Below are 20,951 nucleotides of genomic sequence, written 5' to 3' on the forward strand. Positions count from 1 at the left end.
TTCTTCTTCAGTTCTTTTTCTTTTTCAGTTCTTCTTCTGCTTCTTCTTTTTTCAGTTCTTCAGTTCCTGCTGCCTCCTGCCGGCTGCTTCTTTTTATAATATTAACTTGCATTAAGCCTCTAAGTTAATATTATGTAATGTGTAATTAATTAAGTAGTTTAATGCAAGTTTATACTTTATAATAAATTTATAACATTTTTTACTGAATTTTGCTGCTGTTTTGTAATTTGTTTGGAAATGCAGGGTACAAACCATACATTTTTCTGAAATATATTGTATATAACATTTTTTCCTGAATTTAGCTGCTGTTTTATTGTACTCTTTTCTTTTGATATTGAAGATGCGCTGGCAATTTATTTCATTTCTAATTTGAAGCTTGAAATCTTGCATGCATAATTACTTATGTTGAACTATGTTTGTTTCGCTTGAACTTAGTACTTGGTTGTCATAATTACTATTGCATATTTTGGCATTTTAAATTCTAGTATAACTATTGATGTGCTTTTATATCAATTACCCACCAAATAGGCATTGTACACAATTTTAATAATTGTGCGCCTCACATTCATGAGGCGCGCGCCTTTGCCTCGCGGTTAGCGCCTCGGCTCCAAGTACCCTTTGCGCCTCGGTGCGCCTTGCGCCTTTGACTACTATGGTCGCGACTCCTTTATTCAGGGTGGGAATTTATTGATTAGAGTTTATATTTTGTTGAAAAAGCTATTGAATCCCTGAAATCCTGGTTTCGGTTCCTCCCTCTCCCTTTAAATGTATGCTTCAATGAATTATTAGAGATCATGATTTAGGTCTTCCAACTACTCAAAGATGAGACATGTGTGCTTCTTTTAGGTGAGAAAGCCACCCATTTTTGCCATGTTGGGTTGTGGGGCTGTGGTCATCATACAAAGTGGAAGCTCAGCCAAAGTTTTGTTCAGTTGACTTCCCTATTTACAATAGTGCTTCAATTAATCCAATTTATTGCTTGCTGGTTGCATGACCCAAAGGACATAGGGCTTTGCTTTATAGGAACTTAAACAATTTTTATATAGACGATTGCAGAATAAGTTAGTGTTTATTATCCTCATTCTCTATTGTTTTTCTCCTGTTCTTTTGTCCGCAGGTTTTCCTAGATTTGGCTGAGAAGGACATGAAGCAAGTCAATGCTTTATTTCGTGAGGTAACCAAACTGATGATGTTATTATCTTTTTTCGCAGTTTAATTCGATGGAAATGAATGGATTCTTTATTTATTTTTATTTTTTTTAATCTTATGAAATTTGGAAAGAAATATTATCGACTACAGTTGCATCTGTAGCTATATTGGCTTGTGGATTTTATTTTGCTTGTGAAATATTCAATAAGAGAGCATGGAGTTATTAAATGATTCCAAAGTGTGGAACAATTCATTTTTCATGGTTTGTTGACACTTGCTAAAGTGTCCCCTGAAATATTAGTTAACAGGAATGCTCATCGAAAGGAATAGGTTTGATTTTTTTAGTTAGGTTCTAAAAAAGATTTAACTAAATAATATGTGGACTTGCCCTATTGATGAAACAATAATTATTTGCAAGTTTCAACTATGAAATAATGGTGCTACCTTCCTTGTCGTTGTTTCTTTATCTTGAAGGTTGATCATGAAATTGTTTTGAGGGGGAATGGATGTCTTGGGCTTCACATAGGGGAGTGGGGTTCAATATGAATGGACTCACTTGAGGGGAAGATTGTTTGGATATTGCTCGAGAGTATTCCACATTCGCTGGTTGAAAAGCAAGGGAGGCACATGTATTGAATAGAAGACCCATAACCCAATGGATTAAGCTTTTGGATAAAGATAATGTCCAACTTATATATTGGACCTAACTTGGAACTCAGTGCGAAATTCCCCAAAAGTCGTGGTATGAATCGAAATTGTATAGAGAGCATCACCTGCCATCTAAAGAAGTTTCTTTGCATCACAAGTCTCTGCTGTGCAGTCAACTATTTTGGCCTACAGTGACCTAAGAATCCTTGAGTTTGTGCAGGCATTACTTTTTTGAGTGTCATTTTGAGTTTTTTTTTTATTGGGTTTATTAGGCAGAGCCTCATTATGTTGTAATCTTTTATTTATCTCATTAAATTCTATATTCACTATGATATTTTGTAGTGATCCATGATTGTCAATTCTCGCACTGTTATCTGCTTTTTCTGCTGGCACTGTTCATAAATTCATTCCTTCCGTGAGAGAGAATCACATTTCATTCATTGTGAAATCAAATTTTAATATTAATATGCATGGTGGAAAGAAATGGTCAATTGGCAAAATGACCATCATACTACATTTTTGTTTTAGGATAATGCCCTTGGTAAATTGCAACTTTTGATGGTCATTCAACCTATGGTTGTTCGAATTTAAACTTGAGGGTGTTAATCATATTTCTAAAAGTGGGTGTGTAATGGCTGTTACGTAACGACATAGGTAGCTTCCTAGACTAGGCAATATCTTGGAGGTTCTCCAACTCACAACCATAACGGCTGTTATGGTATTGTAGTGGCTGTCACGAGCCATTACATTGTCAATTTGGATGTGAATGACTAAAATTGATTTTTCAATCTTTTTTTTCTTTTTTCAAAATTTTTCCTCCATTTTCTCTTTAGTGAAGCTTGGAATAAGTTGGTTTATTTTAGTTGGTAATTTTTATTTTAAAAATTAATTTTTGGGTTTATTTTGCTTGACATTTAGTATGCATTTCTTAAATAGCTAACATTCAAATAAACCCAAATCTTTCTCTTATTAGTTTGGAGGACAGTTTGAGGATGGTTTCTCGACAACATTTTAATAGGATAGTTTGGAGGTGATTTAGGATGATATTATGGTGTTCTCTTCATTAGTTTTACGAAATGGGGATGTTTGGTCAAAATGCGAATTGTACTTATATTGCTATTATTCCTAAGTAGGAGCGCTCCATGAGCTTGAGATATTTCAAGTGTTTGGTTATTAGTCTTTACAAGATTTTAACAAGTTGTAATCCCAAAGATTTTGTTGTATAGATTGAATTACACAACTGAATATTGAATCAATCAACTACAACAATCAATGATAAAATTACAGAACAACACAACCATGTAGTATGCATGAAAGCAATAACAAGAGACCCAAAGAATTACGTGGTTCAGCAATTCCTACATTGACGGGAGCAATCGACAAACTTTCTTACTATTTGGTGTCAAAGACACTAACATTGTTACAAATTCATTGCAAATAACATATAAATAAAGTTCCCGGAGGCTTTCCCTCCAAACCCCAACCAACTTAACATCCCTCTTTCAAAATTCAAAAATCTCCGGTGGGTTCTCAAGCCAAACCGTCGACAGTTTCAGAAAGAATGTAAATTGTCTGAAATTGGGTGCCAAACCGTCGACGATTATAGTCAATCCGTCGATCGTTTCCTTGTTGCTCCCCAGCACTTTGATTTCCAACCATGTTCTCTCTTTGTACATGCATCCCATTCAATATATGAGTCACATATCACAACAATCTTCACCTTCGTGAATATATGCCCCTTAGGAGAAAATTGAAAACACAGCCCGGTGCTTCACCTTGACCTTAGGACATTAAGTTGGGACCATCTCCCTTTTAGAAACTAGAGACATGAAGCAAGTCCAAGCAATGCTTGAACTTTTCCATGGTAATGGACTTTGTCAAGATATCCGCTACGTTATCAGATGTGTGAACTTTCTCAAGTTCAAGTTCACCTGAAGAGATCAACTCCCGGATCTTGTGGAAACTTACATCTATATGTTTGGTTCTAGCATGATACACTTGATTATTCACCAAATAGATGGCACTCTGATTGTCACAATGCAGCACAACTCCACCTTGCTGTATTCCCAGCTCCTTGACTAAACGAGTAAGTCATAACGCTTCCTTTGCAGCTTCAACGACTGCCATGTACTCAGACTCAGTTGTAGATAATGCCACTAGGGATTGTACCATGGACCTCCAACAAATAGGTCTCCCACAAGGGTGAATACATAACTTGTTGTAGACCTTCTGTCATCCATATCCTCTGCATAATCAGCATCAACAAACTCCACGACTGATGGATCACTCTATTGCTTGCCGAACATGATGCCATAATTAGAAGTACCCCGTAAGTATCTAAAAATCCATTTAATGGCTTCTCAATGCTATTTACCACACTTACTGCATGTGCCAAGTCTGGTCTTGTACATACCATGACATACATTAAACTTCCCACAGAACTAGCATAGGGCACATTTGACATGTCTCGGATATCATCATCTGCCCTTAGACATTCAATGGTAGACAATTTAAAGTGATTCGCTGAAGCTGTACATACTGATTTTGCATCAGTCATGTTAAACCTCTCCAACACCTTCTCCACATAACCACCTTGAGATAGCCACAACCTCCCTGCAATTCTGTCCCGAAAAATCTCCATCCCAAGTATCTTCTTGGCTGCACCAAGATCCTTCATGTCAAACTCTTTATGCGATAGAATTTTCAACTGATTTACCTTAGTTATGTCCTTCGCAACAATTAACATGTCATCAACATACAAAAATAAGAAAATGAGAGAACCATCACCGAGATCTTTCATACACACGTAGAAATTATACTCACACCTCCTGTGGCCTATCCGGATCATATAGGAATCAAACCGTTTGTACCATTGCCTCCTAGACTGTTTCAGCCCATAAAGAGATTTTTTCAGTTTGCAAATTAAATGCTCTTGCCTGGTTGACTGAATTCCTCTGACTGTACCATATAGATCTGCTCCTCCAAGTCACCATGGAGAAATGTTGTCTTCACGTCCATTTGTTCCAAATGCAAGTCATAATGTGTCATTAATTCCAACACCACATTGATGGAAGTGTGTCGGACCATAAATGAGAAGATTTCATCATAATCTATTCCTTTCATCTGTGAATATCTCTTTGCCACTAACCATGCCTTGAATTTCTCTCATTCCTTTTCTGAAATGACTTCCTTTTTCCTATATACCCATTTGCAGTCAATCGCCCTCTTCCCATCTGGTAGCTCCACCAAATCCCATGTCTGATTCTTATGCAACGACTCTATTTCCTCCATCATAGCACTTGACCACCTAGTTTTCCCCTGGCCATGCACTGCATCTTGAAAAGTAGTTGGATCCTTGTAACAGGTAATGAAAGCATAAGATACCAGATCATCAAATCCATACCTAGGTGGTGGTTTGATAGTGCGTTTGGATCTCTGTATAGGAACACTGTCAACTTTTTGGTTTCTCGAGCTAGAACTCCCTGCAATCGGAGGACCAAGATCATTGCCCTGAGGTTTTAACTCCACCTACACAACATGCTCATCTCTGCTCCAGTTTTTTGGCTTTTGTTTCTCTTCGTCATTTTCTTGAGTACGCTTCACCATAACTTTCTCATCGAAATCTACTTCTATACTAATCACCACCTTGTTTGTCATTGATCCCACAACTTGAACCCCTTTACACCTTTCTGATACCTCTGAAAAATGCAACATCTAGACTTTGCATTAAATTTTGATCTCTCCTCATTAGATATGTGCACATAGGCTAGGCAATTGAATACCCTCAAACCGAGTAGTCTACTGCATTACTCGTCCGTACCTCCTCTGCAACTTTCTCCTCTATTGATGTCCTTGGCGATCGGTATATCAAGAAACAAGCTACACTAGCTGCCTTGGGCCAGAATTCTACGCTAGCCCTATATTTAACCCGAGACACCGAGCTCTCTCAATTAGAGTTTGGTTCATCCTTTCAGCCACACTATTTTGTTGAGGTGTTCGACAAACAGTGAAATGTCTTCTAATGCCCTCCTGCTCACAAAACTCCATGAACCTCGAATTAGTGTACTCGGTCCCATTGTCTGGCCTGAGGCATTTAATTCTCCTGTTGGTCTGGTTTTCCACTTAAGCGTTCCTCAATTTAAACCTGGCAAACGTATATGACTTGTATCGCATGAAGTATACCTAGACCTTTCGTGAGTAGTCGTTAATGAAACTCACAAAATATAGATGTTCACCCTAAAATGCTACTCTCACCAGTCCCCAAACATCAGAATGAATTTAATCAAGAATACCTTCTGTCTTATGAATAGCTGTTTAATTGCTCCCTATTCTGCTTCCGAAGAACAAAAAATTTGCAGAAGTTCAGCTTGCATGTTTTCATACCATTCAAGCTTGCATGTTTTCATACCATTCAAGAGTTTCCTCTTATGAAGTTCCTTTATCCCATGCTCACCCATATGCCATAACCGCATATGCCACAGAACGGTGTCATCAAATTCAGAATCTACAGCTGCAACTCCACCTTTAACTATAGTGCCCAGCGGTGTATAAATGTTTCCATCTAACTTTTTCCCTTTCATCACCGTTAGAGTGCCTTTACACACCTTCATAACCCCACTTTCGGACTTGTAACTGAATCCATTACAATCCAAAGTGCCTAATGAAATTAGACTCTTTCGTAGGTCTAGAATGTGTCTTACATCACATAAGGTTCTTACAACACTATCAAACATCTTAATTCTTACATTTCCTATTCTAATGATTTTACATGAAACATCATTACTTATAAGGACTGAACCTGAATTAACCCACCTGTAAGTGCTGAACCACTCCTTATTTGGAGTCATGTGGTAAGAACACGCGGAGTCTAGGATCCAAGAGTCCGTGAGGCGATCCGACACCGACGAAACTGAAAGTATGTCACCATCACTGTGTTCTGAATTTCCTTCAACTATATTTGTTGATTTTGAAGTACCTTCTTGCTTTTCAACATTCCTTTTCTTCCATTCCCGACACTTCAATTTTATGTGACCTTTTTTACCGCACTTGAAACACCGGATATCCTTTGTCTTCTTGGATTGAAATTGGGACTTATTTTGATTCGATCCATTTCTGAATTTTCCTCTTACCGTTCATGGTTACCTTTCACCACAACCCCTTTACCTTGTGAATTTTCATTGCTGACTTTCTTTCTTTAATGAAAGTCCAGCAATGCGCTTGTTACCTCTTCCAAATTCAGGGTTTCTTTACCTTATGTCAGAGTCGTAGCCAAGTTCTCATACGTGTGAGACGCTGGCAGGGAATTCAGTACCATCGGCGCCTTGTCATCTTTCTCAAATTTCACATCAACTTGCATTAAATCACTTATGATTTGATTGAATGCGTTGATGTGTTGATTCAAATCCGAACATTCCACCATCTTAAGCCAATATAACTTTTGCTTAAGAAAAAGTTTATTCGTAAGAGACTTAGATGTGTACCGGCTTTCAAGCTTTTGCCAAACAACTGCAAGAGAATCCTATTCCATGATGTGATAAAGCTCGTCATCGGCCAAACAAAATCTGATAGTAGCCATAGCCTTTGCCTCCAATTCCTTCCAATTTGTCTCATCCATGCCATCCTTGCCTTCCTGTTGAACTCCATACAAGGCCTTCACCGTCCCTTGCTGCACAAGCAAATCCTTCACCCTTCTCTGCCACAGACCGAAATTCCAAGTTCCATCAAACTTGACAGCGTCAAATTTCACAAACAAAGTACCCGAAGCCATTACGGCAATGCTCTGATACCAACTTATTGTATAGATTGAATTGGACAGCGGAATATTTAATCAATCAATTGCAGCAATCAACAATAAAATTACAGAACAACACAACCACGCCGTATGTATGAAAGAAATAACAATAGACACAAAGGATTACGTGGTTTGACAATGCCTACATCCACGAGAGCAGTCGAAAAACTTTCTTACTATTTGGTGTCAAAGAAACTAACATTGTTACAAACACGTCACAAATAACATATAAATAGAGTTCCCGGAGGCTTTCCCTCCAAACCCCAACTAACTTAACGTCCCTATTTCAAAATTTAAAAATATGCACCGGTTCCCGAGCCAAACGGTCGACGGTTTCAGACATAATGTAAATTGTCTGAAATTGGGTGGCAAACTGTCGACGGTTATAGTCAATCCGTCGACGGTTTCCCCTCCCCAGCACTTTGATTTCCAACCATGTTCTCTCTTTGTACATGCATCCCATTCAGTATATGAGCCACATATCACAACAGATTTCTGGAGATTTTAGGAGGTGTGGTGGCTTTAGTATACAAGTGCTTTGATTAAGGATAGGCTTATTTTAGATGACATTGCCAGTTCCTAATGAGGTGGCCGGGGATGCTATGAGGAGGGGTATGAGGGGTGTTTGTTTCAAATTAGATTTTGAGAAAGCTTAATAGGCTAGTTGAGGTTTTTTGGATAGTGTGTTGGATAAGAATGGTTTTGGGCTGGTGTGGAGAAAATGTATAAAATGTTGTTTGCGCTCTACGAGCATGTCTATAATTTTGAATGGTTAGCCAAGAGACTGCTTTATTATTTCTCAAGGTTTGAGGTCTCCTCTTTCTCCTTTTTTGGTTACTCTAGTGCTTTGCTGTGTTCAGTAGAATGATTTCTCATGAATGGGGGCTGAGAGTGAGTAGTAGGCATTAGGATGGGTAGGCATGAGGTTGAATTATTACATATTCTGCAGATGATACCATTTTCTTTTTGGGAGATAAGTTGACATTTCGGAAGGTTTTGTTTCTAGTGGTAAACATGTCTCTCTTCCCCTAGGCTCAGAGATTCAATTCCTGCTGGGTACAACATCCCACCTGTGGGTCAACCTGGTCGACTCACCGGGGCTGGCCGGTTCAGATTGAGTTGACCAGATCCTCGCCAGGTTGTAAAAATTTTGGTTTTTTGGCATACCTGGACTGGTGCAGTGACCCCGTTCTGGTCCGACTGGGTTGGACCAACTAGTCTGGTTTGGGTTTCCAAATCATGGTTTTCTTTAGTTATTGTCCAATATTACCGGTCCGGTTTGGGTTTCCAAATAAGGTTTGCTTTAGTTGCTGTCCAATCTTACTGCTCATTGATGAAGCCACTTGTATTATTATTAACTTTTATTTTACATAGCTGTCTTTGTGCTCTATTGATTTGCAAGGTAAAGAGTGCTTTCATAATAATTATTGAATTGTGAATTTCTTTTCCAATAAAAGGGAAATAAAACTGCTAACATTGATGTATTTTTACAGTTGGATTTGGTAAAAAGCAAGATTAAGGCTTGCAAATCTAAAGAGGAGGTTGAGTCACTTAAATTTACTAAGAAGAATCTTATAAATAAGGTATGTTTTCAAGTGAACTTGCATCTGCATTCTTAGTGCTGTTTTTGGTTCTGATTTTTTTTACTTATAGAGGACATTTTATCCTATGTTAATGCACATTTGTTTGGGGTTCCCATGAAAATTTAAGAATTCCTGGATGCGTGCACTATGGAATCCAAGCCACTCCTGTCCAGTGGGAGCCATATGTGAATTCTTGAACAAACTTCATCAGGGGAAATGCGAGTTGGACCTAGGAAATGTGGATGGGAGTGGAACTAGGGTTGATATGGTTTTTTTTTTTTTAATAAATTGAAGAGAAAGTTGTTAAGAGGTAAGAGAAAATTGTAAAATGGTTTTTCCAAGTCCTTTCAAACTAAAATTATTTTTGTCATAAATTTTTAGTTTCCCTGCAGAACAACTTGGATCTTTTGAATGATGTCTCCAACAGTACATGCCCTTTTAGGCAAGTGCCAATTGCATTAACGATTGAACAACTTTCCTATACTCAGGCAATAGAATGTTTGGGGGAAACCAAGTTACAAAAAATATGGAGGTAGGAAATATTGTGGAACATTGCTTGTTTTTTGTAATTATAGTTTGGAAGTGTCAGGGTATTGGCTATATTTAGTCATTGGGTTAACAATATTTTTAAAGCTAAGATGATAATTGGTGAATGGAGGGGAAGAGCTGCATTATCTACGCATAAAAGCAAAGAGGATTATCAGAGTGCTGCAAGCTGTATATTAAACTGATCAATCTCATAAGAAACTTTGTTTAAAGTAATTAGACTTAGATTATGACAAGATCTATCAGTATTATAAAATCAATTTGGTTTTGAGTGAAATGTTGGCCATGGCAGCAATTTTCTGGCTGGATTGATGGATTAGTTCAAAGGGAAACAAAGAAAACTTGCATGCATATAGTAAATATTGACATAGAAAAAGTTTTCAATTAAAAGAGGTGTGTGACTAGAGTACTGATTAAGTATTTTGATTTGATTATGGACATTTATACTAAATCAGTTATGCAATAGTGTAAGGATTGTTGGGAGGGAGTTGAGTTCCAGTTAGTGGCTTAATGTCCAGAATGGGCATAAAGTACTTCATTTTTGTAGCATGTGCACAAAAAAGTAACAAATAATGTGTGTTTTGAGCAAAGCCATTTAAGTAAAATCATGATGCTTTTTTGATTTTGTTGAAATTTACTGACAAAGCAGTCTTCAGTTAACAAATCTTGTGGAGAACTAATGCCAGATTGAGGTGCTGGGCTTACTGAAATGGGAAATATTGGACAGATGGGGGCATGTGCTCAACAAATAGAAGGAGCCTATTTAAAGGAGGAAAATCTGATCGGGAATGGGAAGAAGAGACTCTCACTGTGCTCCGAGGATGTTCTGGACACTGCAATTGAGGGTCATGGATCGTTGGCCCTTGCTAGCAGGCATATGACTTGAAAGCTGTGTTTGGGGTCATCTCATGGGGGCAGCAGTCAACGGTGGAAAGAGTGGTTTATTGGAACAGGGAGGGCAGTACACTGGTCAGAAGAAAATGGAGGTGCTGCAACCTGTGTTTCCTGGTTCTACTTTTAAGATTGGGATGTCCTTGAAACAGACTTTTCCCATCTTGAAGTAGGCTGCTGAGGGTATACATTCTAAATTGCAGATGGGAGTTGAATGGTTTTCTGTTTTTGGATTAAAGGGAGTATTTTTAATCTGTTGGGATGTGGAGAAGAAATCTGATGGGGAAGTGGAGGTGTAGATGGGTTTGGGGAATTCTTTTTCTGTATATTGAGGGAATTTGAGGATGCAGATTGTGCTGTAGTCTCACCTTTTAATGTTCTTGCAGGTTCAAATATATTTGATGAGAATGACTGCTCTGGGTGGTGGTTGAAACGGGAATTGTGTAGAGAAATCTAATTTGAATGGTCATGTTATTGGATACCTGATTGGAGAAATTAGTGTTGGTCAATTGAATAACTTCTACACGGGTTCTAGACCTACAGAAGGAACTCTTCATATCATCAATCTTTGAGGAACTTTGCCCCTAGTGCTCTTTTATTGACCGTAATGTTTCTTTCTTCGCCTTGTGCTTCATTAAGAAATGATATTTGAGGGGAAGCAATGAAAAATAATTATTTTTGTTGTTGAATCTTACCTTTTCCTTTTGGAGGCTAGAATACAAATAATCTTCAAATTGCCAAAGAGGGTTTTAGTCAAAAGGGAGTGCCATATATATATATAATTATTGGGGTTGAGGGAGACAACTGAGGTACACAGTCCTCTTGTGGGGAGTTTTAGTTGATTAATCTTACTGGTGAGGTTGGGGTATATTTCCCCTTAGATCATTGAGACGAAAAAGGAGCTGGAGGAGTTGCTGAAAGCTTGCCGATGAAGCATCAAGTGGGAAGAAAGGAGAGGGAGAAGAAGGTAGAAAGGAGATGCATATAAACACAATTTCCAACTTAACTTTCAAACTCACAAAAAGCTAACTCCTACATGGCTTTCACACCCTATTTATAAGAAATCTAAATTAGTAGAAAATTACAAATCAACTCCTAGAGATGCATGAAATTACAAAGAAACCCCACATAGCTAGAAATTAAATTAAACACAGTATAACTACTAATTGACTGCGCACATTTGGGTTTAGGATCCTACAATACCTTGATTCAGTTCTTCTGAATCAGTTTCACCATGGTCCAACTCCTTGTTCTACACTACTTGCTATGTTAAGTTACTATGGGAGGGTCAAAGGCAGGAGAATGAAAGAAAGTGTCTTTCAGCATTTTGAGTTTGAATGTTGAGGTCTTGAGAACCTGTTGAGGTGTCGGAAGATCAAGAAAATGGATTCCCAGATATTTTAATGCATTCACTTGATAAAATTAGAAGTTGTGAATGATTTGTTGTACAGGAATATTTAAGAGCCTAAATTTAGGAACTGATTTTGAATTTTTGTTAGGTAGTAATTGTGAGTTGTGAGATGTTCCTCTTATCTAATGCACAATTTACTTCTTTTGTTTCAAGAGGTGATTTTGTGGCTACTCGCATTGATATCTTCTTCAATTCTACTATTTGGGATGATAGTTTCCCATTTCTTCTACTCCCTTGGTTGTTTCTGATCATTATCCCGTCATTTCTGAGTCCTATCAAATTTACTGGGGCTTTAATTTGTTTCATATTGGAGAAATATGGCCACCTCATCCTGGTTTTCTGATTAAAAATTGATGGTTAGAATGTCTTGCCATGGGCAGGCAGGAGATGGATAATTTGGCTTTGGTGCGCCCTTTGAAATGTCATGCTCCTTGGCGTAGGGTATTTATTTTCTCCAGCAGAACAATTGGGATGTTCATAGTGGAATTATCGTCGCCAGTGCGAGTCTTTTGTAGTAAACTTTTCTCAGTTTTCTTACAGTGTTGGAAATGGTGAGAAATTTCATTTCATAGTATGTGTAGGTTGAGGAAGTGCCCTTTGGGGGCCTTCTTATATTTTTCCTTATCTAAGCTTTATAATGCATCTATTTCTAGCTTCTTTGTTGGTGATAGGGTGATAGCCCTGAAAACTTTTAATGTTAGAGAGGAATCTTTATCAAATAGGAATATATGATATTAGTGCTCTCATGAATATGATTGATTTTTAGATGGCATTTGAGTCAGATTATCCTAGCCTCCTAGAACCATTTTCCTGCTTACTATACCCAAGAGTAGGATTACTATCGCACATATATTCTTTTGTTTAGTTCACTCATTAGGATTACTGGGAATTTATGATTATAATGTTTGGCATAACAAGGATATTCTAATGCTATTTCAATAAGATCACCAGAATGATAGTAATGATAGTGCTATTATGATATTACTGTGCTTGTGAATATGCTTGATCCATGGGGGGCATTTGGCTCGGGCAACATACCCTCCTAAAATTGATTTCCCTGGTATTATACCCAATAATAGGATTATCATCTCAGGGAAATATTTTATGTTCACAAAGCTCTTGCTCCCTTCTCATTATTGCTTGGCGATGGCTAGCATTTGCCATGAGAGAAGGGTGCATCTATCGAATTCTTCTGATCAAAGGGAAATCCTTCAATTATGACGAGAAATTGGGAAAGTGTGGTTTTTTTTTTTGCTAGAGAGAAACCCAATAAGGGTTAGGGTTTCATGGGACGCAGTGAATGGATTGGAGACAACTTGTTTTGAATGTTTAGGCTATTTTGGAGGTTTATTTTTTAGGGGAGGGTTGATTATTGGATGGCGATTAGGTTGATTAATAAGAGTAGATATTTGGAACTATGGTTGGGTTGGAACCGCAAGAGATTCTGTGTATTTATTCCAGGAGGTTCTCATGGAGGAATATCACGAAAGAACTTTAATCAGTGGTGGAAGTAATAGCCTAATAGGCAGGAAAGTTTCTCATGTGGTAAAGGGCACTAATTCTGCATTGCAATGACAAAATCAACTATGGAAGGAAGTTGTGAACTTTGAGAGCGAACATTTTGTTTCAAATGTGGGGAAAATGCTTAAGCATGTGCCAGCAGAAGAGTGACAAATGAAGAAGGTTTTGCAGATGAAGACAATCAACACAGAGCAGTGGTAGCTAGGGTTTTGCCTGACGTATGTCGGGGGGGTTGACAATGGGTTGGTCTGGTCTTGGGTCCTTCACCATTGTGTTAGATTTGGGCCTTTTACTGAGTAAAATGTTCAACTCTAGTTCTGGTCTCATGTTCAATTCGGAGCAGGCTAATATTCAGCTCATTCAAGAATTAAAGAGGCTCAATATCCAGGGATTAAAGAGGGTATAAATGCTGAAGCTAATATGGCGGAGACCCACTTTGCTGTTTTGAATGACTGAAGCCAACTTCTTTATAGACTAAAAAGGTTTTTGAATCTGGCCCTAAACTCTAATTTATTTTTGAGAGATGTTAGGCTGAGGGTAGGTACAATAAGGTTATTGAGGGTACATTATAAGGGTTAGGTATCTACTTTGGAGAAGGAGAAGCTAAAGTACATCCTATTTGTAGTTAGATTTATCGAGGGAGTGCATTTTAAACGGCTTATTTAAGTGCATGATGGTTCGAGCAAGTGTGAGAGTCCAGCTGATGGTTGTGCATGGGAGAGGGCTGCTGTTGTGATGGTTGTCCAGCAGATCTTGATCCCTGGCAAGAGGATCCCCTAATGAGGCAGTGATGGGGATGTAAATAATGGCATGATGCAGATTTGGGTGGGTAATTCTTGGCGGAGCAAATTCAGGTTCTGCCCCTCCTGTTCGATATCTGCCCTGTTTACACCCCTAATGGCTGTCCAATCAGGGAGGGAATGAAGTTCATACGGGTGTGGCTAAAAGAAAGATGAAGGGTCAGTAGGAATTAGCAAATCTGCAGTATCCCATGAATTATGATGGGAAGTTTTTAAAAGGGGATTTTTTTAATTTTTTATTCACTTTTTTTTTGTTTTCCTTTTTTTTTTCTTTTCTTTTTCCTTGAAAGTTTTTGTCCTTATTTAGGTTGTAATATCTTTTCCTTTCTTAATATATCTTCTTTTATTTTTAAAAAATAAAAGTGGATAGCTCTTAGGTTTCTTCGGATTTTCAGTTTTGTCATGAATTTAATGAAAGGGAGCTTGAGGGGGTTTCCTCCTTCCGGGGGTTGTAGTGATATGAGAATACCGAAACTTGTTTTAAAAAAGTCATAAACATTGGCTAAAATGATTTTTACATGCACCAACGTTATTTTGGTTTAGTTGATGCACCTTTCCATGCGAAACTCTGGTGACACCATAGAATTTAATTGCTCATTCTGTAGCTATTTCATTGTGCAAAAATAATTCAGTTTTGAAGTCCTACTCTCTGTCCTAATGTTTCTCCATTCTCGATTGGATTGCAGATATACACTGATTCTGCAGAAGCAAAGATCCCAGCAGTCGTAGATTACTTGGGAACTGTGATTGAGGTATTATTTTCTGATTTCTTGTTTTCTTCCATGAGTTGTAAAATGAAAATAGTTAATTTGTAAATGCATTTTTTGGAGGGATAGATATTTTGTGTGTGAAAGAAACCTAGATTGTTGGTTACTGGTGCATATATTAGGTGTATGTAATTGTAGTATCATATATTTTAGTGCACTGAAATGCTGAAACTGAACCTTTTTTTTTTCCATTCCATTTGGGCCCAACTTTGCAAATTATATCCAATAGCAGGATCCCTGTCTTTTTGTTTCACTCTCTTATCTCTTTCAATGTTTCACTTTTCGTGCCATGGCACTTTCAATGTTGCATCCTTGTTGCAATCATAAAAAGGGGAATGAGAAAATCACTTGTGGTAAGATTCATAAATTTTATTTTAGACCTGTCTAATTGGTATCCAAGGATTAGATGGTCTGAGTTGTGTGAGTTTTGGTTCAATTACCTTAAGTTGAGTGAAGGGTTAATCAAGAATCATAGATTGCTGACTACTGATATTTTAATACTCGACACCTAAGTTGTTAGCGGCCAAGATGCTGTGTGTTTTGTTGTGGTTTTTTCTTAAGAACTCCATACACCCACCCTCCAAAATAAATAAACAATTAAAGTTCTGCAGCTCATAAAACCAAAAAGAAATATTCACTCTTGTCCTTATCATGTTAATTCTGCAGGCAGGCTGCAAGTTTTTGATATTTGCTCACCATCAGCCCATGATTGATGCCATATATGAGTTCCTGCTGGTGAGACTTTGAGACTGCTCAGTGATCAGTATGAATTCTTCATGATTTTCTCACTTGGAACTGAAAATTTCAGAAGAAGAAAGTTGGGTGCATTCGAATTGATGGGAGTACCCCTGCAGCTTCAAGGCAAGCTATGGTTATGGATTTTCAAGAAAAAGATGCTATCAAGGCAGCCGTGGTATTGCAGTTTGCTGCATTAGTTAATAAAGAATTAGCTTCTTGTTGATATTTCCATATGGCTTCTGCTTTTAGATTTGGGGTTGTGATTTGTGTCTAAGGTTGTGTCTTTCGACTCTTGTTGTGTAGCTTTCCATCAAAGCAGGAGGTGTTGGGTTAACTTTAACAGCTGCAAGCACAGTTATTTTTGCAGAGTTGTCTTGGACTCCGGGTGATATGATTCAAGCAGAGGATCGTGCTCATAGGATTGGCCAGGTACACTGCAGCAATATTGAAATAATTAACGTGGTTTTATGAGATTCATGAACATTTGAGATTTTATTCTAAGCTTACCAGTTGCATTAATGCATCGCGTTTGGTTGGTTAATAATCCCATGAGGTGAGACCGACCCAAGTCAATTTTATGTTGGTGGAGATTTTTTCTTTCCGCCGCCCTCTCTTAACAAAATTTTCACAAATTATCTAAAATTTACTGAAATCTCAAAATTTTAGCTATAAACAAAATTTTCTTGAAATTAAAAATTGAGATTCAAAACCCAAATTGGAATTTCTCTGTTAATTAAGATGCTCTTTATATTGGAACTGCAAATTATTACAAGAAGGATATGAATAACTTTTAGACTTTTGAAATTATATGAAAAATTGAACTTACGTATTAGTAACAACCTTTTATTTGACTATTTATGTCCAAATTGTCTGTATTTGTAAAATAAATAATATTCAGCAAAGTCATGAATTCCATTTATATTTATTGACTATGTTATATGATTATTATATTACAGTATTGCACGTTATACACCATATGCGCGTCATTGATGTATTTAGTCCATGATATTTTTGTTCTAAAATTTGACACTATTATGTTTCGTAAAAGAATTCCATGCATGGATGTCTTTTGTGTTATTAGCAGTTTTTATTGCCTGCAACTGTTTAATATAAGTTTATACTCATGAATTCCAATGCGCTGTCAATACATTGTGATATGCTTGCTTTGTATTTTTAGGTGTCAGCAGTTAATATATACTACCTCTTAGCAAATGATACAGTTGACGACATAATATGGTATGCTTGCATCCTATTTGCCGCACGTGGATTATGTAGTCTTCGGATTAAATACAAGCTGGATGAGGTTTCTGGGTAGTGATTAGAATTATGATAATGGTAGTTTTTTCTTTTTTTTCTTGTCAGGGATGTTGTTCAGAGCAAGCTAGAAAATTTGGGACAGGTTCTCTCTCTCTCACCAAATGCTTTCATGTTTTTTTTTTTTTTTTTTTGACAAGGGAGCTTCTCAACCTAAATTTTCTCATTAGATGCTTGATGGCAAAGAGAACACCTTAGACGTTTCAGACAAACAGCCAAGAGGCAGCCCGACAAAGCAGGGAACACTCGACTCTTTCATGAAGCGTTGTAACAGCACAAATGAGGCTGAACATGAACCCAAGCTCAAATACCCTAGGCAGTGACGTAAAATAACAAAAATGCATTGTATGCTTAAAAAAAATACAGTATTTGTATGTTGTGGTGGACATTATTAAAGTGGAAAATAATGGTATGTTTATAGAAACCATTTAGCACTTTAGTTTATTTTTGGCTGCTAAGCAGTTTGGACTTGCTTTCATCATCAATGAATTTGAGAAAAAAAAAAAATTTCTCAAATGATAAATTTTAATCCATGCTTTCTCTCTCTCTCTCTCTCTCTCTCTCTCTCTCTCTCTTCAAAACAAAGGATAGATCCCTCTGTCTATCCCTTTCCTCTTGATTCAACTTTGTACAGTAAAAAAATTGATTAATTTGAGTATATGATTTTTGTTGAAAAAAAAAATCAAATTAAGAGACTGATCATGAAATATAAGATTTTCTTCTAGCTAATTACTCAAAATGAGAGAGAGAGAGAGAGAGAGAGAGAGAGAGAGAGAGAGAGAGAGAGTCCCCATATTGAGAAGACATCTTTAGACCTTCCATAACTTATAAGTTCTTAAAGTAATTAATATTAAAACCTCTAAGGCGAAAACAACACTTTGAATAAATAAAAAAATGTGTTTACTAAATTTTAGGTGAAGGAGCAATGAAAGCAGAGAATAGCATGAATCTCCCCCCAAACCGAGCCCCCTTTGGGTCTTAAATAGATGAGAAGAGAAAGGAGGAGAAATAAAAAACAAAATTAAAAAAAAAAAAAGAATTGAAAAAAAAATGGGGTAGGCAGTGCAGCTCCGACATAGCCGTTAGAGCGGCACTATCCTTGTGGTTGATTGAAAGAGATAGGAGATGTCAAGGGTGGCTTGGGGGGTTGTCTTTATGTGTGGTAGAGGGAAGGGGGAGAGAGGAAGAGGAGGGGAAAGGCCCCCTCACAACCAAAATTGCCCCACCCCACAAAAAACAAAGTAGCTCAAAATGACGCAATTATAATAAGTGATAGGCACTTGCCTGTTTTAATTTAATTTTTTTATGCCTAAATGACATCATTTTGCACCTCCGCCCTCGCCCTTTATATTTTTAAAATAGAGTAACTCAAAATGATGCAATTATAATAAGTGACAGGCGCTTGCCTATTTTAATTTAATTTTTTATTGTTTTTTTCAAAAACAAAATGGTCTCATTTTGAGGGCCGTCAATCCGTGGTCTCCCACGCACTAGTGCATGCGGCCATGCACCAGTCTTGATTTTTTTTTGGATTATTTTATTTTTTAAAAAAATTAGTTTAATTTTTAATTTTAAAAATATTTTAATATTAAAGTATTATAATATTTAATTAAAAAATTTTATAAAAATAAAGAAAAAAAAAAGTATGTGGAATCCACAAAAAATGGCTAGAATTTTCAAAAGTGTTGAAAAAAAGTCAAAAAAATTACAAAAAAGTTAGAATTTTACCTCGTTTTTTATGTGAAAGTCAAAATTATAATTTGACGCCTTATCATTTCAGACTGCTCTGGATCATTCGGTGCAATCAGATTTGGTAAAAAGAGAGTTGAAAATCTAGAATTCACAGAGTTTCCACCTTGATTTTCATGTCGGAGGGTAAAGTTATTAGGGTACACTACCTTACCATTTAAGATTGCTTCAGATCACCTAGTGTAATTAGATTTGGCGGAGAAAAAAAAAAAGAGGCTAGAAAGCTAAAAATGATAGGATTTTACCTCGATTCACGTGTCTAAATTTAAATTTTCAGACATTTTCTTACCGTTTCAGACTACTCTAAATCATCCAATGTAATCAAATTTGGCAAAAAGAGGATAGAAAAGCTCGAAATGGCAAAGGTTTTGCCTTGATTTGTGTGTCTAAAGTCAACATCATTGTCATGTCTTTTCTTATCATTTCAAACTATTTCGAATCATCCAACACAGTCAGATTTGGCAAAAAAGAGAGTAGAAAAGCTCCATATGATATGGGTTTGGCCTTGATGTGCATGCCTGAAGTCAAAATTATTGTCAAACCTCTTCTTACTATTTTCATACTGCTCCAAATCACTTAATTTAGTTAGATTTGTTAGAAAAAGGACACAAAAGCTTGGAATGACAAGGGTTCTTTCTTTGATTTCCATTCCAGAAATCAAAATCACTATTTAACCTTATTTTACTATTTTGGGCTTCTCTAAATCATCAAGTGTAGTCAGATTTAGTAGAAAAAAGGTAAAAGAGTTTGGAGTGATGGAGATTTTGTCTTAACTTGTGTGCCTAAAGTTAAAATTGCTGGTGAACCCCACCTTACCATCCTGAATTGTCCTAGATCACCCAATGCAGTAAAAAATGGTAAAATGGAAGTTAAAGAGGGAAAACAATTCTTGGGAAAAGACAAAAAGGCTTGTCAATCTCCATTTTGGGCATTCGGTCAAAATGACCATCAACAGTTGCCCCTCTTTGGGTAACACCTTTGAAAAAAGGGGCCAAATAAAGATAGAGATGTCAATTTTGGTTGAATCATAAACAAAATTTAGGCTATGGAAAACAAAACTAGAAGAATGAGTGAAGTTATTGAGCTCGAGAGTTGCTAATACTGAACTGTCAAGTCACTAAAACTCATTTAGAAGGATTGAGTGAAGCGATTGACCTTAAGAGTTCTTAACCCTACACTATCAAATCGCTATAACCCATTTAGAGTGATTGAGTGGAGCGATTAACCTTAAGAGTTATTGATCATGAACTATTAAATCACTACAACCCATTTGGATGAGGAGAGAACTGTCCATAGGGACACTACCCATCTTAAACCAATTAGAGGAAAAAAGCGCTTGACGAGGGGAATTGTAAGACCCCTAGGTTGTCAAGTCACTTGGAAGGAGAACCATCCATGGGGACACTACCCATCTCAGATCAATTAGAGGAAAAACTATTTGACAGTTGTCAAGTCACTTACAAAGAGAACTATCCATGGGGACAACACTACCTATCTTGGACCAATTAAAGGAAAAAGCACTTGATGAGGTGGATTGTAAGACCTTTAGGTTGTCAAGTCACTTGCAAGTAGAAACGTCGATGGGGACACTGCGCATCTTGGATCAGTTAGAGGTAAAAGCACTAAAATAGGGGGATTGTAAGACCCTTAGGTTATCAAATCACTTACAAGGGAAACTATCTATTGGGGCACTACCCATTTTGGATCAATTTAAGGAAAGAGTGCTTGATGAGGGGGATTGTAATATCCCTAGGTTGTTAAGTCACTTGCAACAAAAAATGAGACCCCTAAGTCAAGTCACTTATAAGGAGAACTGTTTATAGGGACATTACCCATCTCATATTAGTCAAAGGAAAAACACAATAGAATTGTTTGCAGGGGCTAGTACTCCGAGTAAGACAAACTATCCATGGGGAGCCTATCCATATCGAACTAGTTTTGAAAGAAAGAAAAAAGTGCTTGACTCGACAAGTTACATATCCCCTAACTCCCAAATCATTTGATGATTGTTACGAGGTTGATTACTCAGAGAAAGCTATTTTG

The 20,951-nt window shown here is 37.1% G+C and overlaps 1 protein-coding gene across 9 annotated transcripts in view; it reads left to right on the forward strand.

Annotated features, from left to right (window-relative positions):
* Window positions 1–17,690, forward strand: part of LOC131151656 (uncharacterized) — a 147,988-nt gene extending 130,298 nt beyond the window's left edge. For 7 of the 9 annotated variants that reach the window (XM_058102949.1, XM_058102950.1, XM_058102954.1 and 4 more), the window contains 9 exons: window positions 1,118–1,174; window positions 9,082–9,171; window positions 15,027–15,092; window positions 15,774–15,842; window positions 15,916–16,020; window positions 16,149–16,274; window positions 17,023–17,081; window positions 17,208–17,244; window positions 17,330–17,690. In XM_058102949.1, the coding sequence (XP_057958932.1) occupies window positions 1,118–1,174; window positions 9,082–9,171; window positions 15,027–15,092; window positions 15,774–15,842; window positions 15,916–16,020; window positions 16,149–16,274; window positions 17,023–17,081; window positions 17,208–17,244; window positions 17,330–17,482 (762 nt within the window). In that variant the 3' untranslated portion in view covers window positions 17,483–17,690. Of the gene's footprint in view, window positions 1–1,117; window positions 1,175–9,081; window positions 9,172–15,026; window positions 15,093–15,773; window positions 15,843–15,915; window positions 16,021–16,148; window positions 16,275–17,022; window positions 17,108–17,207; window positions 17,245–17,329 lie in introns of all 9 variants that reach the window. The other 2 variants (XM_058102957.1, XM_058102952.1) reach the window with 2 other exon arrangements.
* The last annotated feature ends 3,261 nt before the right edge of the window (window positions 17,691–20,951 follow it).

The sequence above is a fragment of the Malania oleifera genome, chromosome 3 (assembly GCF_029873635.1).
Source record: "Malania oleifera isolate guangnan ecotype guangnan chromosome 3, ASM2987363v1, whole genome shotgun sequence".
In the NCBI taxonomy this organism is placed as follows: domain Eukaryota; kingdom Viridiplantae; phylum Streptophyta; class Magnoliopsida; order Santalales; family Ximeniaceae; genus Malania; species Malania oleifera.